This window comes from Thunnus maccoyii, chromosome 8 (genome assembly GCF_910596095.1).
Source record: "Thunnus maccoyii chromosome 8, fThuMac1.1, whole genome shotgun sequence".
Taxonomy (NCBI): domain Eukaryota; kingdom Metazoa; phylum Chordata; class Actinopteri; order Scombriformes; family Scombridae; genus Thunnus; species Thunnus maccoyii.
In genome coordinates this window covers 21,965,103-21,990,004 of record NC_056540.1, presented here as the reverse complement: position 1 = coordinate 21,990,004, position 24,902 = coordinate 21,965,103, and the positions used below count along the sequence as shown (strand labels likewise).

At 42.3% G+C, this 24,902-nt stretch overlaps 1 protein-coding gene across 4 annotated transcripts in view; it reads right to left on the bottom strand.

Annotated features, from left to right (window-relative positions):
- The window catches only part of pcdh19 (protocadherin 19), a 54,280-nt gene that overhangs the window by 12,697 nt on the left and 16,681 nt on the right, over positions 1-24,902 (bottom strand). For all 4 annotated transcript variants that reach the window (XM_042419812.1, XM_042419814.1, XM_042419813.1 and 1 more), the window contains exons 3-4: positions 12,105-12,163; positions 10,148-10,320 (exon numbers count right to left, since the gene is read on the bottom strand). In XM_042419812.1, the coding sequence (XP_042275746.1) occupies positions 10,148-10,320; positions 12,105-12,163 (232 nt within the window). The remainder of the gene's footprint in view (positions 1-10,147; positions 10,321-12,104; positions 12,164-24,902) is intronic.

Here is a 24,902-nt window from a genome sequence, read left to right as displayed (position 1 = left end):
ATTGGATTTCTCAGGCCCTGTGCCCACTCATGATAACATGCTGAGCTGTGACATGAAAAGTCCTTATGTGTGGCAAGGGAGCAAGGTGCAGCAGAGTGGAAGTGACAGGTGTCAAAGATCCAATTCCCTCGCTCCTCTAGATTCTTGAATTCCTTTTCTCTGGAGACAGCTGAGGAACAACCTGCCCCGTGGTACAGCCAAACACCAATCTTGACATTCATTTTCAAATCCAAGCTAGTTAAACCTACTGTATGTAGAGTGCGGTGAAGGAAGAGGAGGAGGAGGGCGGGTTGGGGGGTGGAGGGGGGGGATAGGAAGCACTGTGGATATAAGAGGTCACGGCCTGATTGCTTGCTTTATTTATTTTCTGATGCTAATGTGAGCTGAATACAGAAGGAACACAGGGTTTCTATGATGTGCTAGAGAACACACAAAAGAGCCCGAGACCCCCACTGCAGATCCTAGATGTTGGGGGTAGTGCGCAGTCTGGCCACAGTTCCCTCCCTGTCCTCCGCATGCATTCTGGCCTCATCTTTAACGAGGACTGCATGAGAACAGGCACATCATTAAAAAGAGCCATTCAGAGACTTTCCTGTCTGCCATAAAACTTAACAGCCGACCTCTCCCATTACCTTTTATCCTCGCCTTTAAGGAGGTAGGGGACGACGGGGTTTGAAAAGTCACATTTGGCTGTCAAGATGCATCTATTGAGTGAATTGTGTCTCTCAGTCAAATGTACATGAAAGGAACAACAACAGAGCCTCCTGGAATGTAGCATAAGTATTTTTTTATATGCTATAAACCTAATTTTGTAAATAACCAGATTAATGCTACAGTTACTGTAGTATTTACATGGTTCACATTAACTTGATTTTACATAATATGTTAATGTGATATGATAATTAGGTTAATGCCCAGAAAGATTTGTGATAGCCTAAAGGAAACATCTTATTAGTAGTGCAATACAAAAACAGCAGGCCTTTGTGAATAATGTTTTTAATGTTGATGAATGTACTTTAATTTGATTATCCACCACCGCCAGCCACGCCAAATGTAGAAACACCACTCTGCTTCCTGTTCAGCCGTTGACCTTTTCCACACATGAACAGACAGAAATATGACTACAGTGAGTATGGCACAGCGATTCAGAATGACTGGTGATCTAGGTGGTGCTCAGATTACAATTCTGACAATTCTGATCAATTCAATAACTTAATTGAATCTAAGATAATCATGTTATGCTCAGAAGCAATATGTTTTGCCATGCATGCTAATTCACTGAATGAGAGAAAAATGAGCTCACAGGTTTACATAAAAGTCTGTGAGGCTCTTGAAAATAAAGACGTGTTGAGAGACAAAATCCAGAGACTGGTGGCCAAGAAAAGGTCAGGGATGGTCTCCCTGGGTCCACATAAACCTCTGCGGGTCCCTCTTCTCTGTTACTATGCCTTCACTCTCTCATCAATAGTTTATAATCTGGGTCACTAGCAGCCTCCCACTATTGAGACCTACTCAAAATGTTGAATTACAACATAGTGAGCTCATCTCTGCAAGGTCATCTAGGGGACAGCAAGGGTAACACTAACACTAATTGGTGAATGAAAGATAGTAATGATAGACGTGGTTTGGATGACTTCTCTTTAACCTCTGTTAAAGTTCTGCTGAGTAGAAATCCAAAGCACAAGTTCTGTCATGCTGTGTTTTACAGTATATGCAAGGTCTCTGTGAGAAAAAAAAATCTGCATTTCAACTGCAATAAAATGTTAAGAGAATAAATCATTCTTGCTGAATATACATGAGAAGAGCAAAATATGGAAATATTATAGCAGTATGCCTGAGGTAGTAACCTTTTGTTGCCACAACTGAGGAGGACGACATAACTTAACATATTCCTTCTACATCCTCCATCTGAGTTGTAATGTTGTCATGCGAAACAAGGTGATGAGAACCAAGATAAAAACCAGGATGGAGATGACAAAGGCATCGGCAAAGACAGTCAAATGAAACAAAAATAGAACGTAGGAAATCTCAAATGGATTAAAGAGGATGGAGGTATAGTGTTTTCCCACAGAAAGGAAGTAATAGGGGTTAAAATAAATGCACATTGCCGCAGCACAGGAGACCCCCCCCCCCCTCTTTCTCTTCCTCCCTTACCCCAGCTGCAGTGATAAATGTCTCTTTGTATTCTGGACAGAAAACTGCGGGCTACAATGTACTTGTCAGAAGACAGCTGATTTTCCCCTTAAACAGAGCAGAGTATATTCTTAATCTTTCCTTTCACTGAGGGAGAAGATAAAACAAATGCCTTGTGCCAAGACACATAATGCCCAGAAAATCTCTCCCCATTCACTATACGCTAGTGTGGCGTGCAGCTACGAAAGTGCTCCTGTGTGTACAATCTATGTTTCTGCAGCAGGTGTAACTATAGCATGTGCAACTGCGTGCTATTTGTACCTTTCATAAATTCCACAGCGTTCTGAATCCTCGCAGTATAGCCATGGTTCCACTATGAGGGCTCCTAAATGGGAGTCGGTGCTACAGGTAATGGAGCTGATTATAGCTATCTGGGCTTCGGGCCAGCTGCCAGACTCTGCCCTGCCTGGAGGGAGCACAAGCCGCCTGGTGTCTGATATCCTGGGATCCCTGTAATACAAGCCTTGCTTTGCTTTGGCAGTCACTCTGTGACTATCCTGCCCACTTCCAGCCACACACTGAGTCTCCTTTGAGTTAGTCTATGTGTATAGTATGTCCTCATCAGGTTGTTTACTCCTCATGGTATCAGTAGAGTCGTACCATTTCAGTAACAAGGCTGTGGTATATCATTTTATTGTAAAGGTGTGTTACGGACTCTTGAGAGGAACTTAAGTCATCAACAGATGATCTGGATCTTGTCTGGAGTTCAACATTTTGCTGTTTTCTTTCCTGAGGGCAGAGCAGTTCTGGTGGTCAACTTTACTGTTATGCACATAATTCCATGCCTGACATGATGGACAACAATGGCTAATCAGTTGGGGATGCATTCCCCCGGGAGTGCCACAACAATCATCCTCTCAGATGATCTGCAGTTATCAAGAGAACAGAGAATGAGTGAAGTTAATAATTACATTCAGTCTACAAAACTCTTTGGATTAGAATGTCAGGAGAGATACCATTTTAGTGTCAAGACATTACTGTTCCCAGGAACAGACAACTGTGTCATTTTTATTATACAGTATTATAGTTACTGGCTACAATTCACTGAATTAAAACCTGTAGCCATATCTCTGAAGGAAAAATAATTTGGTTAGGCTTATTGTCTCTTTCAATGTCACAATACAGGTGCGTGCAGAAAGCTCTGCTCTGTTTGTGGGTGGGAGGTAAATAAAGAACGCCATGGCAGAGGCTACTTTGTTAACCTCTCATTATGTTGAATTTACATCACATGAAGATAAGATTATCATTGCAAATGTAAATTGTGTTGAGATTAGAATCGCCTGTCCACAGCAGCAAGCTGGTGGCACAAGAACCTTGTCCCATTATAGATACAGTGATGGTCAAAATGTCTCAACCCCTGCTAGGCAAAGATAAATCTGTGAGAAAGTGGGCAGCAAGTATCACAGGGGGGTGGTGATGTAGTGTAGGAAATAATTTGTGCCTGTGGTCCGTGGACAGAACAGAACAGGGACTTCTAGAGGGTAACTGTTAAGTGTGACCATGTCCCTCCTTAATTAGTGAGTAAAATAATCTCATTATTAAGACTAATCAGTAATTAGTAATGTTACCTTTTCTGGGTAACTTTCCTAACACAGGTCTATTAAACGTGTGTGATACAAGTACAAATGAGGTTGCAGTCCCTCCAGCCTGAAGCCCTCTGTTTTACCCCACAGTCTTATTACTGTTTGCTGTATATTGCAGTGGAGAAAGGGTTGTGCCCACGCAGTGGCCTCAAAGAATTAAAAACACAATGGTGCGTTTAGGAAAAATGGCTGCTGCCTCAGTTCCTCAGACAACAACTAGAATCAATTGGAGCCACAATAGGCTGGTAGCCTGGAGAATGCCATGGCTCTGCTTCTTGAATTTCACTCTATTTCACCCTGCCCATAGTATCCCCACCCCCACCCCCCACCCCCATTGCTGATTAACCTTTAAAGACACACGCGCACGCGCACACACACACACACACACACACACACACACACACACACACACACACACACACACACACACACACACACACACACATTCCATATAGTGTATACACACTCTCAGACAGATTTAAAATTCAGGTACTCTCTCCTTTCCTCTCTCTTTAATACATACTCGGCCCCCATCAACTTCAGCACATTACCTGTTCTTAATCTCCCTCCCTCTGTCTGGGATCATCCTGATCCCCCTGTTTTCCCATCTGCTGTCGATTGGGGCCCAGCTTTTCTAGGTGTTCAACAAACAACTGTGATTCACTTGGTTTCTGCGGAGATTATTAACACACCTAGCATGCCACAGCGTCATGAATAAGCAATGGAGATCCGGAGCCCTATTTTCTCTCATTCTCTGTGTTTCCTCCCTCTCCCTCTGCCTCTCTCTCCCTCGCTCTTGCCCTGCCGCGTTGTGAACTGAATGCCAGGATTGTCTAGAAAATGAGCTGTCAGTGGAGGGCCTGCAATGAGATACATCAGGCTCATAGTGAGCCCTAGAAAATAATGAACTATTCCCATTTCTCTCTCTGATATGTTCAATACGCTATCCATGACAAGTGCAGAGAGATAAGCAGTCCCCTCTTGAGCTGATTAAATACACGGGGTATATTCAGGAGAGCTTTGGCAGAATGAGGGTTCAGGGGATGCCATTATAGTATTAACATTACTATACGTTTTGCATCTTGGCTGAAGATGAAGCCCTTTTGCCTGTGTTTTTGTTTGTGTCTGCGCGAGCGGTTGAGGAAGAGCAGCTAGAGGAGCTGCTTGTAAAAACTTAACAGAGAATCAAAACATGTCAAGTTTGTTTAAATCCTTCTTCACATCTCCTAACTTATTCCCTCTTGGAATTAAGTACAGATCTAAAGGGACGGGCTCACACACGAGTTTTAAAGAATCTGTTGTTTTATTATGAGAGTACTGCAAACAAATACTACCGAGAGACCACAGCCAATTTTAAAAAAATTAGAACACACATAAAAATCAGTGTACAGACTTGCTTCACACAGTGTGAAAAAAAAAATCACATCTTCCCTTTAAGTGATAGTGGTCTCATCTATTTTAGCAAGGGCAAAATCAATATTGGTCAGCTCTGTTTTATTATATTAGGTGTAATTTCAATAAGATCGAGCCAGAGACCTCACTGACTCACGCGATTTAATTCAGCAATGTAAGCACGATAAAAAAGATGGGCACAGATGGACACAGCTTGAAATGACATTTTATTTCCTTAAATTTCCTCACATCTTGGAGGCAAAATCTGTATCTTGGTTGTTCATTAGAGATTTCACTACACCTGCTTGCAAGCACTCTCTGGTGTGTTTGAGCATGCAGTGTGTGCACTCTATCTTCCTTAATGCTTGTATTGCACTGAGCTCTTTGTCACTGTCAGCCATTTTACCTCCACGGGTTCCACATTAGATTAGGCAAATCCAAATCAAAATGGATGGTCCCAGTATAGAGTTTGTATGTTAATCTAATCATAAAATATCATAACGCAACACGTGTTGTTGCCAGCCCGAATCACAAGACGAGTTTTGATGCTTAATTCAATCAAATGTTGTTTGAGAATCAGTCAAATCCTCTGGCACATTCACAGAGTTATCTATGAGTGAGAGAAAGAAAAAAAAGAATCACTCCTACCTGTCAGAGAGATTGTTTCCTCTTTTTATTTTCCCTCACTAAGACTGCTTACTAGACTCTCGGCTCATCTCTCCATCTCTGTCTCCCTCACACACAGACTCGCTCTCCCCCTCTTGTGTTGTCAGCACAGCCCTGTTCCTGTTGCCTTCCTGATTCTGACACCTGTCAGCATTTTCGTTAGTAGATCAGAGAACTGCAAACTAGAAATGTTCCCGTGTTGAATTTAGGGCAAGTTTGCAGCAGAAACATGTAAGGTGCTTTTACTCTTTCTTTAATTCAACAGGGGAAGGGAACTGCTTGACTGGCACAAAGTTAGAGAGTTGGAGATGTGGGGTGGAGATGTTTCAGTCAGTAGATGGGAACAGAGAGGAGAGACAGAACAAGCAAGACATATGGAGAGAGTGAGAAAGAGAGAGAAGAGGTGGGTGGGGGGGGAGCTGAAATCAATTAGGAACAGTGAAACCCTGCGGATCTGCTGATGGAAGAAGGGAATATGGAGAAGTCTGTGGCCCACGGAGGGGGCTTCCATTCCTGGGCTCCAGCTTCAGGCACACACCCATAGGGAGCTAACAGATAGATGAGATATATTCTCCAGAGGTGGAAGCCAAGGAATGTCAGAAATAAAAGAGGCCTGTTCCCTGCTCTAGCTAATTGAGCAGTCTTGGATCCCTTTGAGTCTAATAAGCCAAGAGGAAAGGCTTTTTTTTTGATGAACACTTACACATTGACCTGAAAATAATTCCAAAACCAAGACCATGAACCTCTAAACCCACAAATCGGACACTGTAAAAAGACATCATGCTCTCTCATCCCCTCCTGCGGAGATAACTCAAGCGATTTAACAATACATGAATCTTAATCCTTAAAAACCATGGCTCATCCATATCCGGGAGGAATTAAATGTGAGCTATGACAATCAAAGGAAGTTGAAAAAAATAGATTTAGCTCCCTTTGTCACCAGCCCCCTCGGAGTCTGTTCCCTTCCTTCTCCCTTGACACTAATGGTTCTACAGAGGCAAAGCTAGCATGTCGCACATTTCCACCAAATCCCCCTAACTTCACAGACATGCCTATAAAGATAAAGAAGAATTCATTTTATATAGCTCTTCTTCTCAGTTTATAGTTACAGCGATATCATCCATTCATATTCTATTGGCAGATATGAGGGAGCCATTACATGTTAAAGATAGCCCTTCCTTTATAGATTTTAAGAGATTTAATGTAATTTGTTCTTCAGATACTTCTCTAATCTAATCCAGTGGGTGAGGATATTTCAGGTCAGGTTCTCAAAAAGAGCACACACTCCTCTTTAGATTCTTGGCAGGGATCCAAAAAAGAGGCATTCGCTCAGATTTAAGTCTAAAATCTTTTCACAGGCACTTCGCTGAAAGTTACCTTGGTCGTGGCTGGAGCAGGATTAATGAATGCATAAAACAGTCATGGACAAAAGCCAAATATCAAACTCCTAAATTGAAATAGAAAGAAGAAAATGCCCACTGTAATACAGAGCCGGGTTAGTTAGCAGCTGAATCTTGTCACACAAATGAATTCCCACATGAAAGCCTGCAAGATGATGGGGACGCAGGGTCTTTGTGTAAAGGTAACAGCTTGTCTCCTGGGCAAACAACACCTTTACATGGCACTGGGAAGGGTAAACATTTGCACTGTAAAAGCCCAAGAGTTTAACCCTTCCTCTTTCCTCCTTCCAGCTTCCTTTTGTTCTCAGCAGTTATCAACACAAGAAAACAGAACAATAAAAACACACAAAAAACAAGGCTCTTCTATCCTCGGCTTGCGTGTGTTGTTGTCCTTTGGCAATTGCAGTCTCTCAACTTGTTTTCTGCTTTAGCTGGCAGGAGAGGCACACCATACAACAGAGTTACTCCCAGAAGACATCCGAGCAGCAGGGTGTTTAGCGAACATGCCTATTCGTTTTCTGACAATTCCCTCCATTCACTCAATATAACAAGCGCAGAGTGTCCATTTTTGTCAATTAAGACAGATGAGCTCAAAGTAAAACCACATCATCACATGACTGTAACCACTGTGGCTCTCATATTATATCAACCTCAACTGTTCTATTTCTGCCTTTGTGCTCAAGTCAGTTGCACAGAGGAAAATGAAGCAGGGAAATGAGGAAGCTAGTGTTCTCCAGAGGAGCCACAAAAAAAAAAAAAAAAAAAAAATTGACGATGTAAAATTCTTATACAACGGGAGAGACAGATTCAACTGTGTCATGCTGAATCTGCCCATCTCTATCAGCCCACCATGCCCTTTAACTATGTAATTAGACTGTTGAGATGGTAATAGAGGGACGATTTCATTTGCTATCCCATTACATTTCTGCATGTGTAAGGATCTTTGGTCAATTCATTTAATAATTACTCTCTGGTGTGACCACTGCTGCTGACTGACTTTCTAAACAAAGAGAGGAGAAATTTCAGTGAAGCCATTTTATTTTGTGAAGAAAATTGTTGCCCAAAAGTGGGTCTGGAGACGACCACAGTATTAATAATAATTTTTTAAAAAGCCAATAACAAACCACCTAATTGTAATTCCAAACAGATACTTTGTTATCATCTATTCGTTCTGGTCAAAAGAACGGACAGAACTGTGAAATAGCCTCTTGTTCTGTTTACCAGCATTGTGGTGCTGCATTACACATTCAGGAGGCATGCATCCATTTTGCTGAAACAGATACAATCATTGGTGGTGTTAATGAAAAAAGAACTGCCTCAGAGAGCTCTTCCCACTTGTAATATTCTTCATGTACATCATTTCTAATTGTCTCCAATAATGAGATCCCACTACTAGACGACCTGTCAGCATGCATTTTTTAGCGGTACAGGAATTTTTGCGGGTTGCGCGGTAATTACAGCTGGCAGCCAATAGTCAGCAAATCCGCTTTTCATTGTTCATTATCGTCTGATGCCACAAAGAGGACACCCAGTACAAGTTGATTCTAATGGTCACCATACTTCCTGACCCTTCTCAGCCACGTTATTACAACGGGCTACTGGCCATAGAGGCGGATCCGTTTGTACGACTCTACCCTCTAATAACATGAAGTATATGTTGTCATGTTATCATTCCCCAGTCAAACAACATCTACTACAAAATTTCTCCAAGTGAGGTTAGCTAAATATTCCGAGGAACAGACAAGTAAGGACCCACACACATCTATTACTGCTTCTTCAACCACACACACACTTCACAGTCCACTGATAAGAATAAGTGGATAAATAATTAAAAAAAAAAAAATCACACACATCATTCCTTCATGCATTTTTATAAAGTAGGATTCATTTTCCTCATCTCTTACTCATTAAAATTTCTTTCCTATATGAGCTGAGGAGGAAAAAAAGTAGAGTGGTGAGAAAGTAGACAGCCTTACTAGGGCAGCGTTAGTAAAAAGGGACCAAAATAATGTCGATGTTAACTGAGGGAAGAAAAACCTAAATTTGGCACAAGTTCCCAAACTGGAGCACAGGGCAAATGTAAACTGCGAGTGATATTGTTAAGTGCCGTTCTCAAGAGTGTGCTTGCAAAGTGAAATGTCCAGTGTTTCCTCCTGACTCAGAATAAAAATTGCTAATGTGACTCATCTTAAAATGTTTGTGATTTTCACACACACGCACGCACACACACAGAGATGCTCGTGCTCTACTGAGCCGTTGCACCTGTGCATGCAGTGTTTCCTCAGAGCTTTGTAAATACCCTCAGGTGCATATAACATTCAGGTCTGCTCCAAACAGCTTTATCCTGCTCTCTCTCTCTCTCTCTCTCTCTCTCCCTTGTACTGACCCACTCTCTCCTCAGTCTGACTGGCAGTAGTTAAGAATGAACATGACCCTTACACTGACTTCTGCCAACCAAGTGGATGTCTTTTTAAACGGTGAGTCAGAAATGAAACATCAACATTAATTCCCTGCTAAATGATCCCACTGAATAATGGATGAGGGCACGTGGAGATATGTAGATTTCCACCTTCTACCTTTTTGAGCCTAATTGCTGCCATTCAAGCACATCTTAAGTCAGCCTGCCATCAAGAACAGACATAGCTACTATCAGTCAATAATGTTGCCTAAGCCTGTATCAAAGGGTAGCCTTAGCTGTCACAGATCCCTCACATTAGCTGCTCTAGCAGGACATCAAAGACAAAAAAAAACTGTTATGTTATTCATACTTGCACATCTGAAGCCTGCAATGGGCATAATGCACCTTAAAAGATGCTCTAACAGACTCAGGCACACACTCAAATACACATTGGTCTTATCTTGAAACTGGCAAAACACAACACAGGACACACACACAAGCACACACTTTCTTACCTTGGTCAGGCAGCTGGCAAACATTGGGAGGGACAGTCATGTTCAGCACGTCATTGACAGCCGTGTCAACATAGTGTCCTCTCTGGACATCATGTTCACTGTCGGTCTGGTCGCTCTCCTCGTGGCCACTGTCCTTCAGACTGTTCCCCTCCAGGTCCTTGAATGTCGATGTGCTACATGGGGGCCAGGAGGGAGGAGAGGGAAATGTTGATTAACTGTCACATCACCTTCTCTCACACGCTCTCCTTCTTTGCTTGTCTCTGATGGTTTGTGACGAGCTGTCTGTCTTTCTCTCTCTGTCCCTTTTCATGTCCTTCCAGTGTATTCTTTGCCTTTTTATGTGGTCCATTTTGTTGTATTCAGGACAAATGAATAGTCATTTGTTTTAAGCCAAATCTTAGTTAAACACTACACTTTTGGAAGGAGCAAAGTCTCACTCCAGCCTCTATGCTTGCAGTAACCATGAAATAAAGATCAAATTGAAAGCCCTTTTGGTTTATATAGACATGTTTCAACTTTACAGATAGCACGGCAGCTATGGGGTGTTTCAGACAGGGACATTTTTGGATGCACTGACTTCAAGGACATCGCATTGAACAAACAGGAGGCACTCACTCACTACAATCAAACAAATACTGCAGTAATCAGGAATTCCTGGAAGGAAGATGGATGTAGGAAATGCTGGAAGCATACAAACTGAGCATCTGTCTTGTCTGGGGCTCACAGTCAATAAAGAGGGTGGGGTGGGGGGCACAATCAACAGCTGCACAGTAACAGCGTGATTTCCCTTCATTTGATTTCCATCCCACTGGAACAAATTCTGCTTCACAAACAAGACTAAATAGGGGTGAATATATGAACATGTGTTCTTGCAGGAGAGGAATATATATGAATGAGCTCTTGTAAGGGGAGAAAAGAGGTTAGAGAGAGGAGAAAGAATACACTTAAGAGGAGATGAGAGTAAAGAAAAGTGTGCAAACAAAAAGAAAGGTAGAAGAAGTGAAGGACAGTACAAGGTAGCTGCATTCTCCCAACCCCGGCCTAACATTCTCCAGCCTGGGAGAGAGGACTGCAGTGGAGGGTAATGCTGGCTCTCTGATGTTATCACTGTAATTGCACCTGTCCCAGACCATAGGCTCACTGGCTCCTGAGGGGATTTCTTTGTAGTGTGCTGCAGAGGCCCACACTTGAATGCTCTTTGTTTACATTAATGCAGGGAATCTTTTGGGGGGAAATTGCCATAATGGGTTTTCAAAAGGCCAGGATGGCCTCAAACAAAAGAAAGCCCAGAATGTTCCACTGCTCCAGGTAAAAAGGGAGGATTGTAGTTTCGAAGTAAGCCTGGTTCCAAAAACCGCTATGGCTGGAGGGAATTATTATATGACCCCCATCCCACCCCTTAACCCTGCATTCTCACAACCCTATCTAATATCCAGGTGGACTGAAACACCCAATAACCTTCGTCTTCACAATGAAAACATTTTTTTTCATTCCTTTGGCCACACTAAAAAAACGAACACAATTATTGACATCTCATGAAACATTTGTCTTGAAAAACAGTTTAAGAAAAACAGTTGGAGATATAATTTAATCATTGTATAGTTGTTTTAAACCATAACCTGATGCAATTCGAGCCACATGTGTTCCTAATGAATTGAATTACAGATGAGTAATAAGATTACCTGTAAATATGAAAATAATTACTTGCAGATTCTGTTGCTCTGTTTAATCTAATTATCTGAAAGTATGATTTTGCGGCTCATTTCAACAAGTGTCTACTAAATGCATTTTGGAGTAATGCTTTTTATCCCCTAAATTCTATCCTCCCATCGCAATTACACTAGCATGCAAGAATACATGCAAACTGCTGCAAAGGTAGCTGTGCTCTCATTAGATAAAACAATTACAGATAACAATGGTAACAAGGCGCTGGTAACAATTTCTAATCAAGACATACCTTTTAATGAGGTGGGCTCTGCTGTTCACATAACTGGAGTCAATGGAATAATTCTCCGTCTGTAACAGAGCGATGCAGGGGGGAAGGGAGGTGGGGGTTGGGGGGTGAATGGGTGGGGTGGGGGTTGTGGTTGAGGGATGATGGGGGGGCAACAGAGAGAGGTACTTTTAATAACTGAAGCAACCAAAATAATGTTAGCAGTAATTGGCTTTCAGTAGAAATGTTATTTTACACAAAGGCCCCGGTGAGCAGCCTCAGCTTTCAAAGGGCTGAATCCTATTCTCTTTCAAAGCACACACACAGAGAGGCTGACTGGGAGTTGAGAGCTGAGGAGAGTGCTGCAGTGAGCGCAGCCTCTCTTCTCTTCTTCACCCTCCCGCTCTCGATCCTTTGCACCCTCCCTCCACTGCCAGTCAGCCCACCGTCTTTAAAATGGAGTCATTAGGGAGGACGGACTATCATGCAGACAGAGGGAGAAGAAAAGTTTCCCTTTTTTCTTCTCTGAACTCTTCACTTTTACCATGTTTGAGAAGACATTAATGTAGAAATATTAAATAAATAACTGCAAGAGAAGTAGATGAAATTAAGAGTGTACCAGGGGAATCTTAACTCCGCAATTGCAGATGAAAAGACTTTCAGAATATGCATACGATAGATCTCTGACCCACATTAGAGAACACAGTTCAAAGGCATCCTACATTCATTTTTTTCAACATTTATTTAGCAAGGAGAATGTCTGACGAGTAAGAGCACATGGACAGAGGAGTCAATGTACACTGAGCAGGTAGCCCCTCCTGCATCTGCCAAGCATCTACTCACACTAGGTAAGTTGTCAGCGGGCCAAAGGGTATCAAAGCCTCTCAAAGGACTTTCCCAGTCCTGCGAAAAGCCAGGATACGACCCTTTCGACAAAGTTTGATAAGATGCAGGTGTTTTCTGCAGAGAGAAAGCAGAGCCCTCACTTAAAATTCCAGTACGCAGATACTGTATCTTGATAAAAGCTGTGAGTCAATGGCTGACTTCCGAGGGAAGTCTACAATACCAATATCAAAGCCCTGTTGAAAAAAAGTCACCCGTATGATAAGAAAGGTTAATGCAGGCGCTGGAGCACAGTTGCTGATTATTAAGTGAGCTACACATTTGACACAGCCCTGCTGTTGAGGTAGCAGCAACCCTGCACAGCTGTCATACATGGTGACCAAACAGATTTGGATTAAAACATAGTGTGTGACTGTGCGCACACTCTCCTTATTAGATGTTAATGGAGTTGAACATTTTGAACTCCTTCAATGTCTGCATGGAAGTGAAACCATAATGCTGAGGAATCTGAGCAGTGAGGACAGTAGAGCAGAGGAAATGTCAAATATTAGTTCCAGTCTTCTTGGATCTTTTTTTTGAAATAAATACATAAATAAATAAAAGTGCTGCTGGCAGATCAGATAGCCAATGTGTGGAGTTTACCTCCAACAAATAGCTCCCATTAACTGTTTGCAGTCTATCAAAAATGTAATAACTCATTAATGCTACCAAATGCATGCCCTTGCATTGCATATACACTGTGCAGCATCATCTGACTGATGCTGTTGCTGTTCTTGTATCTTTTGTTTCTGTAAACTTTAAAGAACTTGAGTGTGTGTCAGAAACGTAGTTATCTTCCAGTATTCTCAAAAGGGCATAGGTCTTCCTTCAATCTTCAGGAGATAAACTGTTGTTTGCCATCTCACCTCTTTTAATCCTAATTATTTTTGCAGGAAAATGATATAACGATAAGCAACAATGCAAGGCCAGGCCTCTGATTGGGGTTTGCTAAATTATGATGCAATGTGTTTGCGCTGAAGGTTAGCATCATTCTGTCTCCTTTTTACCATTTACCCCTAATTAAACTTTAACTCATTACTATAGAGGAGATAATTCATGAAAAGGAATTTAATTAACATTTTATTATTAGCCCTTAATTTGGAGCACACCATGTTTGTTCTCTTGTGTCACCCCTGACTCCTTTTGTTCCTGTTCAGCTTGACTCCATTAAATACAGTATCAAAGGTAACGGCACAGGCAATGCAACTCAGATTAATCATAAATTAAATATTAACATATCATTTAATGAATTTATAAATTATGCCACATTCTAGAATGCGGTGTTTTATCAAAGGTTAATATCTTAACCTTTACAGAATTACAGATCAATAATGTTTCTATACCATTATAAACATCTGCTGCATATGCATATGTTTTGTGTTCTACCTGTGCTCCACTTTGGTCCCAGTGAACACAAATTAAACTGCCTCATCTTCTACAGTAGCTGCGCATCCAGTGAGAGACTAATGAAAATGCAAGGCATGAGTAACAAGGGGAAAACTTCATTTAAAAGACAAGATAGAAAATTTCTTGTGAATGTCACTCTTGCTGCAGCCTATAATTGGTTTGGATGGCAGGTTCTGTGTGAGCATGGCCTGGAGAGGAAGGCAGCGTGCCCCAGCTCTCAAGCTGTTCCAGTCCTGAAATGGAACTGTACTTTCCATAATGCAATTCTCTCAAGGTTTTTACATAGAGCCCCTTAAGTGTGTAGTAGGCAGAAGCAAAGGAGACCCTTCATAGTATTCAACCATGCAGTGTTTTTACTTCACCATCTATCCCACTCCATCTTCAACAGCGGTTACTTATTAATCAAATGATACGGAGGAGATGACCACATTTCCCCTATTTATCAAATTGCCAATGGAAATAAACAAACAACCATCAATAGAAGGTATAACCTTGGGCACTGATGAGTCACTCAAGAGTGCGTATTCTGAGGAAGAATAGGATGCATTAGCCCTGGTTTCCTGTAAAGAAATGTAATGTCTCCACTTTTCTGACCAACCTCAAATTGTAGGACATGTCAATATATCTTGCTGGGAGGTCAAGTTTCAAGCAAGAGGATGAGGACTGCTTAACTACAGCGAGGACGCCACAAATGGCTACTTAATCAGGTTGGACAATGTGTTGTTGTGATCTGAGCGGCCCCAGTTTGGCGGCCAGAGCCACTCTATCCCCATAATTATTGTTCCGTTTCATCTGGAGGACTGGAGGGAGGAATGTAGTCCCTGGTGTTGCAGAGTGACTGATAGGTAGTGTCAGGATGAGTGGGGAGGGAAGTGGAAAGAGAGGGTGAAGATGGGAGGAAATGGGTAAGACTTGACCTGAGTCTTGCGGTCCAGCTGCAGCCCAGTAGCTTTCCCCTTTTCACCCTTTGCTTCTTTCTCTCCAGTAAAACCTGAGGCACAGGGACGATGGGCTCGCTCCTCTGCCACTGAGAGGAAAAGCAATCTCCTCGCCTAGTTGCTGCTGTAAGATTTGATTTGCCTTCCTCCCAGCGTGACAATTGGTTCTGTAGTCTGGATGCAAGTGTATTCATTGTGTGGGGGCATGGGGAGCACCACAGAGAAGAGGAGGGGTGGGGGAGTGGAGACACCAGTTGTTACACCAGTAAACACCCGACAAGTTCAGCAGATGTCACACAGATAGGAGAGAAAAAGAGAGAGAAAAAATGTCACACAGCTGCCCCACTGTATGTATTCTCGAGGCTGATACAGCAAAGTACAACATTTAAGCAGGGAAGCAAGAAAAGGAAATATGGAGAGATGCAGCAACATGCATAAATAAGATGCTATTTTGAAAAAAAAGGATGCATAAAATAGCGTCATCATCAATCTGTTCAACAATTAAATTGATAGGTAATGAGATCTGTTGTTCCCGTTGTCAAATGACAAATTACAGCTTAAAAATAGGACTGACATGAAATCAGAATACTGTGATGTTGATAAAAAAAGTCCTTTACCAGGCTGTATTTTTGTCTGAAAAAAATGTTAACATATTTAAAGATTGCCATTGATCAAATGACAAGATTAAACTTTGCTTAAACACAGATGCATGTGATCAATCTTTTAAAGAAAAGCTACATTTTTGAAATAAAGTGCATCTATTTAAAATGAGTGAAATTGCTTTAAAATAGAAGATATTTAATCAGGGTGGGGCAGGTTGTGTCTCAAAAAACCGAGCATCTAAAAGAGGAATCAATTATCAATTAGAGAAGTGAGTGTTTCATGTCTGTCATGGATGCAACTCTTTAATGTCGTCAATTTAGCTGACAAAAAACATCCAGTCACGCTTGTTTTGGACATAAAATGGTTGTACTGCTATACTAAAATGCACACTTTAAACATACAGAACAAAAGACTAGACAGAATCAATTAAAATTGTCACATCAAATTTTGCTGCTTCATTCTGTGTTTAAGCAGCCTGAGTCTCAGTCTTTGTTTATTGTTGTTTATTGTTGCTGCAGCTTGCCCATGGACTCTCCTTGGTCCCGGAAGGAAATGTTACACATAATGTTCCTTGTTATTGATATCCCATTGCTAAAGGAAGGGATGGGGAGAAAGAGATCCGGGGGGTTTACAGGGCAAGCCAACAGCAATTAAGGAATAAAATCCAGTGAGATTTGGTTGTGACGAAGCTATAAGAGTAGTGATGGGGAAAAAGGGAAGAGAGAGGAGGAAATTGGAGTAAAAACTCCAGCGGCTGAAGGATGGTCAGTGTCTAAAACTGCCTGTTTACAGATGAATGTATTCCCCTCATGTAATTTTGCAGTGACGCAGAGGACTGTATATGTATGTGTGTGTGTGTGGGTAAGACGGGGCTGCAGGAGACTTTTTCATCCTATACACTGTGACTATGAAAAGAAATGCTTCACTTTGAGCCCCTTGCACATTTACATTTTTGCAAACACAGACTCTCTGCTTTTCTCAGAAAACAGTGCTTTGACATTCCCTGACTTGCAGGGATGTGCTGGCAGCCAACCACCTCGCCTCGCCTCTGGGTCGGCACCCAGCGGCACCTCTAAGCAGCTAACGTTCAGTCTGTGTGACGCCCATGACAAAGACACAGACCACCAACGCACTTGTTCGGAGTTTACACTGTATTTCTTTACCTTGCACAAGGGAAGAGACCATCTTCCACTCTGCTGCCATAACCCTCCACCACCACCACCCCTCTGCCCTCTACCCCAACGACCATCATCACCACTGTCTTCCCGATTATAGAATTTTCCATAGATCCTCTGCCATCTGCTAGATTATAGATTTCCCTCTTCCTTTAGAGAGGGCAGGGCCCCTAAGGGAGGATCAGTGGTAAAAAGGGTGAAAGAGTGCCTGAGGCACAGCTATGGTTGTGGATGAGATTACATTTTCTATTTCTGCCTGCTAAAGGGGGCCTGCCGTGATGAATACAGAGAGTTGTTACCATTTAATATCAACTGGCTCCCCTGCAAACTCAAATTATACACAATCAATTGTGACAGAGGGGTACACATGTGACAAATAACCTGCCACATTCTCTGCATCATTTTACTTCATCCTCCATCAATTCAACCCAAACCCGATCAATCACGTCACGAAAGTGAATGATTCCGGGGAGAGAATGTTTTAAAAAGCTTCCTTGCTTCACTGTAATTTGTACACTTCTGCTGTCTTTGTGACTGGATGTGCTCTTGTGTTTTGTGCAGGACAGAAAGAAAAAAAAGAAGAAGTAAACTGCTATTGTGAGGTCACTTGTTTCCTTGACCATATGTTTTACGTGTCAAGTATTGTTCAAGCAAACTAAATAACAGCCTCTCTCAAACACAATGAAACAGATACGTAAACACAACACCACTTCCTGCTTGTGTTTCCTTTTCATTTTTCTTGCCTTCCCGTGTGAAATCGAGCAAACATTTGCCCATTCGAACCAAAACAATCACCCCTTACCCTCATAAAGTCAGGAAAAAGGCCAAAGTGCTTGGGCTATTGCCTTGTTCCACCTGTGTATCACCCCCACATAGGAAACTGCAGATTGTGCGGATGTCTTTTTATTCTGAAACAGAGACAATAGTCCAGACCAGTCTCCATGTCACTCAGGCCTACAGGCTCCACAGAAGTCCACTTAGTAGAGATGTGATTAATTATACATACATTGATAGAAACAACATTCATTATTCATGAGCTTCTCAACGTCAAAGCTATTTCCCTCCCTTTCAGCATGATGAAAAGATTTTAAATAATAGGCCCTTTGCAGACGTCTGCATTCCAGTGTAGTCAACTGACGCTTAAGAGGCTTAAGTCAGAGCTGTTGTCTTACCAGGGAATCACTGCTCTGACCCAACATGTTTGAAAACTTTGGTGGCCATGTGGCTTCCTGGGTCGGTGTTTTTGTTTTGTCTTTGTCTTAAGAGACATAGCTGGTGCTTTTAAGCCTTTCAGATGGAGTTATAGTGTCCACTCAGACTGTGTCAATGAATAGGGGTCTACCGCGTCACCAAACACATAAGGCTGGATAAGGTTTCATTTAACACCTGTTCAGTGCTTATGTCTGCATGTGCTTTCAGACTTATTCTCTCTTCAAGTCAGAAAGAAAACCTGAGTATCTCTATGAGATTAAGATTTATGGTTTTACATAGTAAAAAGGGGGGAGGGCGGAAAAAGACTTGACTATCTACGCTGTTTCCTAAAAGAAATCCGCTTACTTTTCTTAAAGCCTGTGGAGCCTAATCAAACTCAAAAAGCAGGAACTTCCCCTTTGGGCAAGTCTTGAGGGATTTTCTTTAATTTGGATGTCAGACCAAAAAGTTTTCACACTCCTCTCATCCAGAAATCCGTTAATGTGTGTATGGCACCACATGAGTGAGGTAGGTGGTGATTTTCTGAACAGACTCCGGAGACATTCAGGGGAAACATCTAATCTAGGTAGATTTTGTGGTTTCCGGGCTATCTGGGGACAAGCATTACAAACGTATGTTTTTAGCAGTCAATTTTTTTTTTTCTGAGAGAATTACTAGATAGCATTTTCTCTTCTCAGTTGTGCCCTATATTAGCCAATGTAGAGGGAGAAGGGAGGCACACTAATTTAGTGCACAAGGAATTCCCAAAGGTTTCTCCCACCTCCCCTGGGCTGGGCCTTAAAAATAAACATTCAGAAGCACTGCAGATTATGTAAACACATTCCCCATAAATGCTTACATGAGAGCGGTGACTGAATAAACAGAATAACTTTTGAATTCAGCAATTCAAAAGTGACTCAAATCAAATTAATTTTTAATTAACTCAATGCACACGAGGACGACAGAAATTAGAAATCTGTGCATCTGTGATGAAAACTGATCAACTTGCAGTCTACAACATGGTAGAGCGCGGCTTCATAAATTTTCTCTTAGCAGCTTAAAGGTGGCTGCCAGTCACATCGGTGCTGCCGTAGTCGCTCTGTCTCTCTCTCTTCCTCCCTCCCTCTCTCTTTTTCTCTCGCTCACTGTGACAAGGCATCTTTCCAGACATTTTAGTTGGATGGAGATTTGCAGCAGCTCATTACAGACTGGGAGGCTCTGTGAGCGGATGCAGTCACTCGGAGATGGATTGAGTGGGTCTGTTTATTGACATTCCTTAATCTGACACTGGGTAAAGGGAATGAGTCACCGCCTCCAGACACACTACCACATCACAGCCACTCCAGCAAATAGGGAGGCAGCACCCAGGATACAAGTGGAACTTCATCAGCGCTCATTAATCCAACTACCCCAGGCCACTCGCTCAAACAAACCATGTTTACACTGTGTGTTGGCTGGATGGAGGGGTGATGGAGCTTTTCAAAGGGCATGTGTGCAGGTGCTCAGATCCGCAACGCACACACACACACACAAATGCGCATACTGTCACCACACACACACACACACATACAAACATGTACTCCAGACTCAAGCTCATCAAAACCTGCCCGCCCTCCAAACCCACAACCCCCTAAACACAATATCTGTGTGCACCAGCTGCTAAAACTCAGTTGATGCACTTTGTCTCACAAATCAGAGCTGGTGCTCAAATCAGGCTTGGACGATCGGGCTTGATGCCAAAGTACGTATCATAGAAAGGGGCTTTTTATTAAACAGATGGGCAGACGAGATCTTTAGCTCACGTCACAACAAGGCTACGCCTATCAGTGATCCAGCTATGGAAGTCTAGTTTGCTTTTTGATCCTGTTTGCTGGTGCTTCAATGTGAAGCACATCTGGTGCTAATATTTGGGATGGTCTTTCTAGGCAGCTGTCAGCACTGGGATTGACAGGAGAGTATTAGCTGCTTGCACATCACCACTGCATCTGTAAATCCAGCTTGTTAACAGGACTGTGACAGGCTGCCATCGGGGCACAGGAAGAACAAATCAACATCCAGCGCTATGTGGTCCGATCCTTCTGTTACACTACTGTTTAGTACATTATCTGACATACTGTATATGAACATGTGAATCTTTTATATCTCATGTTCAACTGTAAATTTAGAAAAAAAAAACCGAACCTTCAACAACAGCAAGAAATGTGTGAAATGTGTAAGCCAGTCACAAACAATGATACATCTCTCTTGAAGAAATGCACACATGCAGACACACAGTCACAAATGCAAAACAAGCAAAGGGGAATAAACACTGTGCATTCCCGGGGAGTCGGAGAGGGAACAGCGCAGCATAAATTTACAGTGAAACACACGTGTTCATACACAAACACACACATGCAATCGCAGTGGGGCAGAAAAGTCGGAGCGGGGCCTGCTGTCGTCTCCGTCGGGGACTGGGAGCCTAGCAGCTTGAGAGCAGGACTAGTGAAGAGGGGGCCAGATGCAGCGGGCTTGACCCACTCATTCGTGAGGGGGGGTGTTCAGCAGCTGAAACACACAGGGATTAGCCGCACTGACTTCATTTAATTTAATTTGTATTAGGGCCGTCTTTGGGGGCAAACATCGTTTTTCACTGTGGGGGGATATACGGGGTCACGGAAAACAGCAACAGACGGTGGATCTCTGCCTCCTACCCCTGCAGTGGATCCACAGGGGAAGGCAAGGCACTGTATTCCCAGACCGCAGGCACACATACACACAAACATACACACAATCGAGCACATATCTTGTTTCCCCATAGTTATGTCTATTACAAAGTCAAATCTATCCAATCAAAATACATCTTCGACTCTGCATCCACCTTTCCACAGCTTGATTTCTTCAAATGAAGACCTTGAATCCTTTTGTTCTGCCACCATAAACAACAGCTCTGCACACTTGTGTGTGTGTTTGTGTGTATGTGTGTGTGTACTAAGCTGTTATCTACCAAGAACATATCTTAGGGGTGGATGTTTATCTCGGCTGATGCAGATTGGAGGAGTTCTCTTTGTCTCGGTGCAGTGGTACATAATATTATTTGTCTTGTTTTTTTCATCATTTATTTCTCCTAGGCTGATATAGTTTGATATCCTATAGTGGAGAAATCCTTTTAGTTACCCCCAGGCATCTAATGTGCTTTTACTTGTAATCTGGGAATTTAATAGATGAAAAGGAGAGAAAAAAAATCTGTACACAATCGAATAATTCAACTCCCTTTTGTATTCTGTGGAACACGACTTACATTGTTAGGCAGAAGAGGAAAACAACTGCAGTGAGTGAGTGAGTACCCAACATGCGTCCTCACAATTTACAATAGCTCTGTGGAAAAATATGGCAGTGATCAGCCATCAGGTCTGATGTAGCCACAGCCTGTGGTCATATGAAAGCTTCCTTTTTGTCTTGTGCAGGTGACAGAGACTGAGAGAAAGCTAATGTACCATGCACTGGAAAAAGTAGTTTTATTACAAACACATCCAAACCACCCAAAAAACATAAAAGTGTGAGCTGCAAAAGCATTGCTTTGTCTCTGCTCGACAGAGAGGACTGTACTACTGGAGCCTGTTCAAGACAATCAGGCGCTCACTAGCAATCGTTTTTTCCTTCTCTCCCCCAGCCCCTATCAAAAGATGTTACTGTGTAAAATGTCAAAGAAAAAAGAGGCAAGAGAAGTAATCTCCTTCTCCTTTTTGATCGCAAGTGGAATAATTGGAACCCTCTTAGGCTCATTACATGAGTTGCCCGCCAGCCAAAAGACGGCTCCAACTGCCCCTCTTCATTCATGTTGGAGCTTTGAAAAATATTGCTTCCTCTAGTAACAACTCTTTATGAGATGCAATGACTAGAGGTCCTGGTACCTACATTAACAGGTAATCCCACAATGCCTTTGAAAATATATCTTTCAACTACCAGTGTCAAACATCAATTCAGAGCAATGGAAAGGAAACAGCAACAATCTGCCTGTGTAATAATGTCATTATGCATATTGCACCGCACTTCTCACCCTCACTTTTTTTTGGCAATGCTGTTCTTCTCAATTACATAAGGTGCATACATGTAGCAAGTTAATATGGATCCCGATTACTAATAGCCTGGTCTTCATTGTTATTACAGCTATGCTTGTAATTATTGTGACTCTAATTACTATTACTGTATTACCCAAATTAACCTTATTCTGGGTTTAGATCACCCGCACTGACGGTAGCCAAGACATGCCTATGAAGAATGGCACCAATGTCCCTTCAGATAAATCCAGTATAATTAGCTGTGTGCCTTACAGGGCCTGTGTGATGGTAATAATTAGAGCTACTGTAGCAAAGGTCACGCAAAACAATTTAGAGAGGATGCTGGCTGCATGGGTAATGGAAAGAGAGGGGAGGGCTCGGATGAATGAGGAGACTCCTCTTCTTTTCCATCTTTCAGAGATGCAAGACGTATGGTTGTTACTTTGCCGCTGCACTTGGTTCATTTTCAACCAATGCTCTCAAAATAATAGAAACTGAAAACCCATTTTAACAGCAAGTAGACTCCCAACTAACATAGTTTAAATGGATCCATGATTAGATTTGAGGAAAGTGCTACAGGGTGTATCTGTGAACTGCGTATCGATTCGCTGCCTTTGAGGTGTGATAGCCTCCCCGTCACCCTGTCGTTTCGTCTGTTCATTAGCTTGAGTTTAATGTGTTTATGCTTACTCTTAGTTATTGTTATTAATTGTGAAAGCCAGAAAGAGTGAGACAGAGAGTGTTGCTCCACTCAAGTGCACAGGTTAATGAGCTGAGTCAAAAATGTTGACACTGAGGTAAACAAGTATTCACACTGAGGTACTTCTATTTCTACGCTCCCCCCATGTGGTTTGGCTCTCTCTGTAACTCCCAGACTGCTCCTAAGCTGAGAGCTCAGGGTTCACAGCCTGGATCCACAAGGAATTTGCTGCACTCCCTCACCTAGTCACCATCACACCCCGATGAGATAAGTAACAGCCTCACACTCAAATATAGCATCGCAAACAACACATATGCTTATGTGTGCTAGATTGGTCTTTATTCCCTGTTGCAACACTGATGCCTGCCCCCCCCCCCCCCCCCCCCAACTTCCAACCAACCAACACTTCATTAGCATTGAGTGATACAAAACAGCCCTAAACTGGGATAAATCATTCCTATAGCTCCTGTCTCTGTCAATATCTCCTGAATAACGCAATGGTGACAGAACAGATTGCACCACTGTTTTGCATGTTTTAGCTCATTTGTTACAAATTAAGCTCTGCACATTACTGTTAACAACCCCCCCCCCCCCTTTTTTGTGTTTGTTTTCAGATGCCCTTTCCTGTCCTCTAGGTAGCTCACAGTTTACATTCATTTCAGTATAACATTAAAGAAATGGTTCAACATTTTGGGGGCTTATTTGCTTCCCTTCTTGGCGAGGGTTAAAAGACAAAGTCCATACCACTGTCATATCTGTCCATTAAATATTAACCTGGATCCAGGAGACAGTTACTTTAGCATACAGAGGTAAAAGAAAAATCTGCCTTTCAGCACCTCTGAATCTCACTAATCAACATGTTATATCTCATTTGTTTAATCTGTAGAAAAAACTAAGTTGAGGTTTTCGGGGGGTTAAGACTTGCTTGAGTCTCCACTGGTTACCTGGCAACCTCACAGTGAGGACACGACTCCAAAATGGCCAACTAGTCTTTCTAATAAATAAATATATTGGGGAAAAAAACATGCAAAAACATCAGTTTGATGCTGTAATAGTATTTCAGTGATAATTAGAGGAGCAGATATCAGCACAACTGGCACTAGAAATTGGCATGGCCCATATTTATGAAGAAGAAGACAAGCTGTCTACAAAGTAAATACTATTTTTATTTTGTGAAAATAGTAAACGTGGAAATAATGTTAGATATAGGCAAATCCGCACATTCCTTTTCATTGCAGCTTTGATCAGTTATGCTCAGATGATTTCTGATGTTCCGGCAGTTTTAAATTCATATTTTTTCCGCAACAAAGGCTAGAGCTATTGTGTCAAACAGTTAATAAATGTCTGAGTGAAAGTGATTAAAGGCAGCAAGCACTGCACTCATAAAGCTCGGCTGGACATCTGATTTAGCTGCTTTATTCAGTTAGATTCAACTTACTGATGAAATTCACTGGGGCGGGAGTGGAGGCATATGCTTAGATCCATATGCCTTTGTGACTGTGGGGGTTTAAAAACCGTAAATTGTGATTATCATTGATCTCAGTTGTCAGATGCCTAATCTCTATGACTCATATCCACACTGGCCACATTGGGTGATGACAAACCATCCTCCCCCACATCTGAAGTCCCAAACAAGTGTTGAGGGAAGCAGTGATAAGCAGGTCCTTATCCTTTTAAAGACACTCCCGTAATCCAACAGTGGTGGGAGGAGGGAGGGGGCTTCAGCTTTAAAAGACTTAGTCTGGATTATAGCTAGTCCTCCAAATTAAACCAAAAGTCAGCTTTCTGCGGTTGCTCATGCAAGCTGGGGACTGGCTTGTTACCAGCGCTACTAACAAGGCAAACGATGGAGGTCTATAATTAGAAAACGCTCTCACTCAGCCACCACG